This window comes from Chenopodium quinoa, unplaced genomic scaffold (genome assembly GCF_001683475.1).
Source record: "Chenopodium quinoa cultivar QQ74 unplaced genomic scaffold, ASM168347v1, whole genome shotgun sequence".
In the NCBI taxonomy this organism is placed as follows: domain Eukaryota; kingdom Viridiplantae; phylum Streptophyta; class Magnoliopsida; order Caryophyllales; family Amaranthaceae; genus Chenopodium; species Chenopodium quinoa.
Window position 1 is genome coordinate 243,901 of NW_018745120.1, and position 9,157 is coordinate 253,057.

At 36.6% G+C, this 9,157-nt stretch overlaps 1 protein-coding gene across 1 annotated transcript; it reads right to left on the bottom strand.

Moving 5' to 3' along the window:
* Nucleotides 1-882: 882 nt before the first annotated feature.
* LOC110710079 (hsp70-binding protein 1-like) lies at nucleotides 883-8,653 on the bottom strand. The gene is made up of 6 exons (XM_021888339.1): nucleotides 8,459-8,653; nucleotides 5,687-5,829; nucleotides 5,527-5,577; nucleotides 2,067-2,288; nucleotides 1,836-1,938; nucleotides 883-1,728 (listed from the first exon to the last, which is right to left on the bottom strand). Exons 1-6 carry the CDS (start codon nucleotides 8,542-8,544, stop codon nucleotides 1,140-1,142), a joined length of 1,194 nt encoding a protein of 397 aa, XP_021744031.1. The 5' UTR covers nucleotides 8,545-8,653; the 3' UTR covers nucleotides 883-1,139.
* Nucleotides 8,654-9,157: the final 504 nt, after the last annotated feature.

Here is a 9,157-nt window from a genome sequence, read left to right on the forward strand (position 1 = left end):
AAATATATTTTCAAAGTATCAAATTTTCATTATTCTTGATTATCGGTAGTTATAGATATGAATGGTTGAAGTTGTGCATTGGCAAACGTGACTAAAGAAACTTGACAACTAAAAAGAAATTGAGAAGTAGTATTCAAGTCTAATAAATCTTCGTCAGTATTCCCTTGATTTTTACCACCTACTATAGTTGACGTTTTAGTAATTACCACCAATAATTTTTTTAATTTTTATTTCACCACAACAATTCTTCAAAATCATTTTACCACCACTTAACCAAGCTCCTCAATTGTGACATCATGTTGGGGTCCATTAACTACCTCCTATTTTCCTCCTTTTCCCTCTTCTCTCTATTCTCACTCTTTGTTCTTATGCCTTTTTCAAACTCTGAATTATGGCTTGTATATTAAGCAGTCTCATGCATATTTCTGTTGTTAAATAAGATTGTTTTTTATTCCTACTTCGTATAAGCCACAGTACTTGTACTGCTTGCAAAATATGGAGGATTTATAAAAAAAGTGTTCAAACCTGCACAAAGGTGTTACAATGCCAACAAGTTCAGCGCAATGGCAAATAAACAACATACTAACCATGGCCAGCACTACCCCGCGCACCGCAATTTCCGTGCTAATACACTGTGCAAGTCTCCGGGACTGAAAAGTAATTCTTTTTGTTTGTCAAATGAAAGGTAGTACACAGTAGTTTTATAGATGGTTTCGAGTTATATAAACTTTCTGACTAGCTGCAGATGGGGATAAGCGTCTCTTCAGGCATCATGTAATGAGCACCCCTAAATGTAAAGTACAACCAATCAAACCATAATCCAAATTTATACTGCATTAGCTTATCCCCTAAATGCTTTAATTTAACCGAGTGTCCGAGTACTTCATTAAAATTGCAAACATGTTAAACAGAAGTCTTGCTAGGTCCTTTGTATCTATCTACATTCAAACTTGAAACGACAAAATACTTGTCACAAATGAAAACCAGAGTTGCATTATCAAACCATAATCCAAATTTGTACTGCATTAGCTTCACCATTAACATTGCAAATTATATATCATTTAGTGAACTACAACTGGAAATCCAAAATAAGACCTTGTAATAATTTTGAACCAAGAAAAGCTTCAAAGAAACGCAGCCTAGGAAGAAGCATTTGTAGGGCCCTCGGTATTGTCAGCACTTCCATTGGAGCTACTTTGAATGCAAGCAGAATCCGAAGAAAAACTAGGACCTAAGAGCAAAGGAGTCTTTTTCTTTGCAGGCTCAGAAGGCTTCTCAGGTTCGCGTTTTGCTGCCCAAGCCCGAAGAGGAGGTTCAAAGTGTTTGCTGGCAACATCTGGTGGAGGTGAATTTTGGTCTTCACCAGGAAGAACAAGAAGACCCTTCTCCCGAAGGGCAGATGGCTCATTGTAGAAAGCATTCCACAGTGAGTCAATCAGCTGCCTCTCTTCCTTCACAGCCCCAAGCTCTTCCTGTGACATAGTGCTGATGCTTTGAATTCGTTCTTCAAGCAGCTGCTTCAATTTATCATCTTCAATTGATTGACCAGTGGTCTCGTCAAGTTTACCACGTGCAAGCTCCAGCAAACCCTGTAGGGCAGCTTCTCTAACAGATGTATCCTCACTAGAAGCAAGGTGAATCATGATACGGGGGAATCCTAGTTCAGTTACTACACAGCCATCAGATCGGTTTTCCCGTAGAAGATAATGAAGCAAGTGCAATGCTTTCCTGCAAAACATATACATCCACAAGGATCGGCAGGTGGCAGAAAAGCAAGCGAAGAACAAAATATATTGAGAAACTCCCTTCCTAAACCATCGTAAAAACATGAATACCTTTGAAATCTAACACTCTCAGAGCTTAAAGCATCTTTCAATGCCGCATAACCATTTGCAAGGCGAAATGCTGCAACTCCAGGCTTGTTGTGACGGATTAAAGCTGCAACCAACACCAGGAATACACATCAATGTTTCAAAGCAGCAACAAGGGAAAGAACAATCACTCTCATAAATGAAAGGTAAATAGGGTCAAAAAAAAAAAAAAAAAAAGAGGCGCTGGACACTCACATGATAAAGCACCCAGTGCCTGTGTACGCACTTTCACATCAGGATCTGAAGTGAAGTTTGTAAGAAGTGGTTCAAAGCCATTTGCTTCCATTACTAGTTGTTGACTCCTAGGATTATTCTGAACAACAGTTGTCACAACATCCGCAGCCTTTGCACGTATATTTGCATGCCGATTTTTTAGGTAACCAAGCAGAGGAGACAACCCCCCAATCGAATGAAGATCTGTCAGAAGTAATCAAGCAAGAAAAATAAATATGCCACCTTGATAATGGGAATGCCAAGAAGATATTACACATTGGGCAACTTTAAAGGCAGTGTGGAACTCGTATGATTTCTTTATTTTCACCTTTTTGTAATGTTGCACACAGATTAGATTTAATTCCTTATAAAGTAATTATTACTCATTCTAACCATAGATTGCAGACCCATCAGTTTCAAGCTTTCAGTTTTTGCAACTTCAATAATATCTTCAACTACGCATCATACAAAATTATAAAAGGTTGATATATAGAAAAGAGACAGTGAGCTGAATATAACAAGATGCTTCAAGACAAGTCATAGTAAAAACATAAAATAATTTTGCTGTTACAAGTAAAAAAATCTTGCACAAAATCACCATGCATCTTGAGGAGAAAACTCAAGGATACTGGACATCATTCATTAAAAAAATTAAAAATTAAAAAAATAATTAAAATAAAAAATTCATCTATTTTAAGTAGGAGTATGACAATGAATTACATGCAGTTGAGCAACAAATCTCATCTAAATATCGTGTTTCAAATTATGGAAAGGCTTCAGTGGATTCTTTCTATAACTGGTTAAGATACAGGGTATGGGTCTTTCCCAGATTTCTTAGACAGTCACCTAGCTCCTTGACTGACCTAAGTGTATAGCAATGTGTCCCACTCCTGACACTTGACAGGCAGGTAAAAAATCAAAGATGGATTCTGTCAAAATTGATAAGAGTAGTCTGGCCTAATGTATTGTGCACTACAGTAATGCCTCGTGGGTCATAGAGCCGATAACCTTGAGTCGCTTAGGTTCTTAACTCATGTTCTAATTGTGATTGAGATTTTATCCTAGTTTACGTTTAAAAGTTAAAACACAACTCAGTACAGAGAATTCATATTATTGGAATTTGTTCTGGGCTTTTCCTTCGCTAAAATGTCAGCTAGGACTGGTAGTATGGTCTTCTCTTAGAGTTTATTTTTAATTCTGAACGGGAGCTGCAAGTTAGCACAAGATCAATTTCTTTTCTTTTCTCGGTCCTGGGCCCTATCAAAATCGGTGTTTTGTTCGCTTGCTTGTTGGACAACTCCATACCAACCATGGCTATTTGAAGCAATCTTAGAAGAATATAGTCTCACTAGCTATGCCAAAAGAAGAGAATATTGCCTGGCTTGAGGCAAGCAAGAAGCACCTACTTGAGAGAAATCCATCGCAAACCTGGCTTAATACATAAATGAGGCCATCTGGCAATAGCAGCATTTACAGCAATCATCACTATTTTTTTCAGGACTGCCAAAACTGTTATTTGAGAACAAGACAACAGTATTTCATAAGATGTAGATTTTGAATCCCAAGAGGAACTGCAGATTAACTTTCTAAGCCAAAGCAAGCAAATATCACAGAATAATTCTGAAGCTTTGATTCTAATCCTATTGTTAAATCATAGGCTTATAATAATCTACTTGCCTTTTCTCCACTTAAGGGAGCTGTGTCAAATTCCGAGCACTATCTAGTATGCACTTTGGTTTTCAATAAGGAGTTAATAGGCATCACCCATGCTGGCAGGGAGAATAAACTATCTAAGAAGGAAGCTGATCTTATAAAATAATGACACCAGCCTGGCTCATTCTTGGATGAAGAGCCCTAAGCCTCTTTTATTTATCTTTCCTTGTCCTTGATCAAACTGACAAAGTTGTTGTTCATTGACTTTCAATTATGAACGAAACGCTTTACCTGCTCTAAGCCCCTTTTAGTCGTCTTTCTTTGTCCTAAACCAAACTGACGAAGTTGTGTTCTTTGTCCATTACAAAAGAAACGCTTCACCTGCTTCTTCCCCATGTCCACCAGCACTCAAGGAAAACCTAAAAGCTCATCTTTTCATTAACACCAGTTGCTAGAGGCTATGACAAGAGGTCTCAAATCAAACAATAGAATCTAACTGTAACCTTGCTCATCATCCAGCTTTCAATGCAGAAATGATATACTTAGTATGCTAAAGGATGAGCGATTCACAATTGCCATATGAGGCATCAAAACCTTGCATGCTATACAGCAATTACATCCAATTTCAGTAACTGAAGTAGACAGAAGGAAACTGTAAACTTTTGATTAGTCCATTTCTACCTTATGAGCATCAAATTTGCCTTGATATGAGTCATTAACAAGATTGTCTATACTGATGCAGAAGGCACAAAAGATTTAAAAGGGTGTTAAATGTTAGTGCAAATCCATAGTCCAGCTATAATATTTTTTTTAGAATCCTATACATATCACATGTAAAGAAGGATACTTTTGATCCCAAATTAACAGGCTAACTTTGTTAATATCCGCTCCATTGCTTCACACCAAAGACAAGAATCCCAAGTACTACTAGCCTTAAGTAACATCACATCTAAATTTTTACCATAAAGAGTACCATCCATTGCTTAAGGAAAAAATTTTATGATTACCATCCATATACTGATGCTCTCTACAAAGTTAGGAGCAAAATTAACTGACTAGGTGAACAACTTTGTGGGACAATTTTCATCAATCACTATGGGAAAATAGGGAGCTAATCAGCTAAGCTCCTCTTTTCTCAGCATCAATGACATACAAACCACCACAATCATACATGTAACAAGATTTGTTCAGCTCAGCAAACCAACAGAAGACTTGCAAAACATAGGCTTAATTACAAGACAAACACTCTCCAAAACAATTCAAACAATACTAGAAGCAATCCAACTTCATTCAAGAAAATCAACAAAGCAACTCATGCAACTGAAGGAATGCAACACCCTAAGCTAAAAGCTAAATGAATGATGGAAAAACCAACATTTATAATTTAAGTGAAATTCATAGGATTTGCAATGCAACCCAGATTTAAGGAAATAATTTTCTGGTTCAACAAATCTCTATAGGTATCTGTCCATTTCTTTCATCTCTCTCACTATCTTACTGATTCAAAATTATCAACATTATCAAAAGGAAACAACAGAATATAACCAAACAATAATGACCACATTTACTAAAATCACGTCAGCAAAACCACAATACAAGTTTTTATCTAATTTAATACTGGTTACAAGAAAATCATTATCAATTTGTCACAAGAATTAAAATACACCAATGCCATAGGGGGCATTTCAACACTGCCCATATTGGAACTTATTCCAAGCAATATAAGATTGTTAAAAGCATGACATTGACAAACAAATAAACAGAAAAGAAAACAAATCTTTAAGCTCACCATTTGCCATATCAATTGACTCTACATGCTCTTGCAGCTCATCCAACATATCTGTAGATTAACAGAACCAAAAATCATTAAAGTTTGCAGAGGCTCCGAAAAGAAGATATGTATATAATCACATATCATATTGCTAAGGCAGGGCAAACATCGGCATTACCTTCAATATCACCAGGACTAACTCCTTGAGAGTCTAAGACTTCCTCTGGAGTTTGCATAACTTGAGTTATCTCTTTCATTCGTTTGACTACATCAATGGTTTGTGACTGCATCGCTTCCATAAACCATTTTCGGTCTTCCTCGCTGGTCATCCCAAAATCACATGCATGAGGCCAGAATAAAGCATGAACATTTGTGCTGGTAAATACTATGAGGGTTTGGTTTACCCATTAATTCAACACATGCCAGATTGGCTAAATAAATATAGAAGCAAAACTCCAAACAGTAACATAAATGATGCCAAGAAAGATTAACGGCAGGTTTAACACCACCCCCACCCCCCCCCCCTCTCTCTCTCTCTCTCTCTCTCTCTCTCTCTCTCTCTCTCTCTCTCTCTCTCTCTATTACCCCCAAAAAATGATCATAATCAATTCAAGATACAAAAGGTGGCAAATTAAAAAAAAATGGAATTAACTATGAATCATCCGTCATCAGAATACATTTCAGTAATCGTTTTAGTATCTCTTTGTAATGAGCCTAATTAAAAAAAGTTAATTGCACCATTTCCTCTAATGGTATGGATTTAACTACAGTCGCCCTCTATAAGTACTTCCACTCTCCTCTTACCCTCTCCAATCATCATAAACCTTGCATTTATGCAATTGCCATGGCTGCCAAAATTCATGATCAGCACTTGCTCCTACTGCTTTAACCCAACAACCAGACTCGATCAACTTCACCACCAGGAACCAGCCTGACAACAACCGCAACCACCCCCCAACTGCCACCCTCCTTCATTAAGACTTCCACCACCACCACCACCAAAACTACCATCCTCCAATAATCGACCTTCAAAAACAATCTCCTTAAAACCAGAGTCCCACAACCTTAATTACCAACCCAAAAAATTGGAAAAAAGCAACAGGATTCCTAAAAAAAATTATGAAGCAACCATGGAGTACCTTGAGCAAAAATCAATCTACACCTAAGCTTTTGGTGGTACACGCATGTCTTGTATTGTCAATCCAACCACACATCTTTTTTCTTTTTTTTGGCAGTGGTATGATGGCGGCAGTGATTTGCAACTATGAGTGTGGTGGGTTGGTGGAATAGCAAAGGTCAATGGCGGTGGCAGTGGCGGTGGTTAGGTTGCAACGGTTATGGGGAGTGAAGAAGGGTAGAGTATTCATTTTGACATCCGCTTTCCTTTTTCTTAAATAATGTGACATTTAGAAATTGTGCTACTATTTTGTAATGGAGGAAGTATTATTGTCCTACTCATTATCATACATAGAGTGTACAAGAAAACTACACTGTTTCTGTTTTTTAATTTATCCAGCAGGTACAAAAACGCACTACTAATATGAAAACTGAGAACACTTACAAAATCAAAGATTTCCTCAGCACTAGTTTAAATAAGGAAAATCCTCCAACAAATTCTTCATTGGCCACATAGTTTGTGCTTAATTTTAATTTTACTTTCAGCTTTTTTAATTTTGGCTGATGGGTTAAATTCCTCAAGGGCAGTTTTGGGCCGGAGCTAGGTGGTCGACGGAACAGGGCCCCCAAATTTAAGGGGCCCCAAAATCTAGATATATAAACTTAAGTTTGGTATAATATCATGAAATTGTAGTTGGAGTAGTGGTTAGAGCAAGTATGCTGTGTATACGAGATCTCAAGTTCCGAGCCCTTTGGGCATACAATTTTTTAATTTTTTTGGAAAATGAAGTGCACAGCTGTGTAATGTATTTGCATCCAAATACATTGAATGTACCATTCCTCTAGAAACCTCCATCCAAACCCAATAAGCAGATATTCAGAATTTCAGATCTTTCCTCCCAAAAATTTTCAATCTACCATTCTAATTCCCAAAACAAACTCTATATCTTCCAAAACTCTATATTTTTTTTATTTACTTTCTATTATTATCTTCATTTTCTTCAATTATTCAATTCATTTTCAAATTTTTTCATCTCCCAAAATTATGTTTCCCATTTTAATTTAATTTTGACGAATTTTCTGATGTAATGAATTTTTTTTATCAAATAAAAATTGGGTATTAAATTTATCGAGTAGAAGGCCCCATTTTGAAAAGTTGAACAGGGCCCCATAAATAATTAGCAATTTTAGCCCCGGCACTGAAATTCCTTAAAATCTTGCAACTTCGTAAAACCATCCTTTCCTAACAGTTATCATTTACGAGTACTTAGTATGCAGTACTTTCCTATAAATAGTCTATCAGTGGACTAAACCATCCTTTCCTAACTCTTATCATTTACGACTACTTAGTATGAAATACTTCGTATAAATAGTCTATCAGTGTACTAGAACAATTCAATGCAAAACAATACTGATATAACTTCACAAACACCAGAACAACTTCATATTTAAAAGGCTACAACAGTACTACTAGAGATAAAGCAAAAGCTGCAATCAATCCATCATCTGCCGCATAGTAACTGCGTAATCTTAAATTCAGTATACGTAGGTTGATAGTTCTAATAAGTAGAAATCTTTCATTTTCAAAACAGCTAAACAACTTCTTTATCACCCTTTATACAAAAATTCATAAGAACACTCTATAGCAGAACAACTGATTTCAATTCAAAACCCGGCACTCAATAAACACGAAAAGGTTTGCAAAACCAGCAATCAATACATTATTATAGGAAAACCCAAATTCACATTCGGAACAACGGTTGAATACATTAATATCAAATTCAAAGACTGGTGAAAATAAATTGAAGAAAACAAAGAGGGAAAGATGAGATACCTTAATTGGCGTGGAGGTTGAGTACCATCGGAGTGAGATAAACTCCATTTCAGGAGTCCTTCCCAATTGGGGTTGTCTTTACTCATGATTTCAGAGGAAAACTTTGTGAGGTTTTGCAGAGATGGGGAATTCCAGAAACCCTGAGAAGAGTGAGAAACGAGAATGTTCTAGCCAATTGTAGAGGACCGAATTTCATATGTATATATATATATATATATATTTGTGAGAATTCATCTTATATGTGAGAACAAATCTCAGCCATCAAATTGTATTCAATCCAACGCCTAATCACATAAAATTCCTAAAAATCACGCCTAACTGTCATCTCTCTCCACCCAATTAACTGACTTCTCTCTCCACCACGAAGCTTCATCAATGGCGTCTAATCAGTAACGCTGTTTCTCATTGCTTCAAATTGGATCCTCCAAGTAATCATAAGCAAGTTCACACCGACCTCGCTCGCCTTGCTCGATATTAGTAATCGCAATTGCAATCGCTGCTACAAAATCAAATTCGTCGGGTTATTGAATTGCATGTTAATTGCATGATAATTTTCGATTTTTGAGGTTTGTTCTGTTCTCATTGAATTGCATGTTTAATTGCAATCGCCAGGTTATTGAATTGCATGTTAATTGCATGATAATTTTCGATTTTTGAGGTTTGTTCTGTTCTCATTGAATTGCATGTTTAATTGCATCA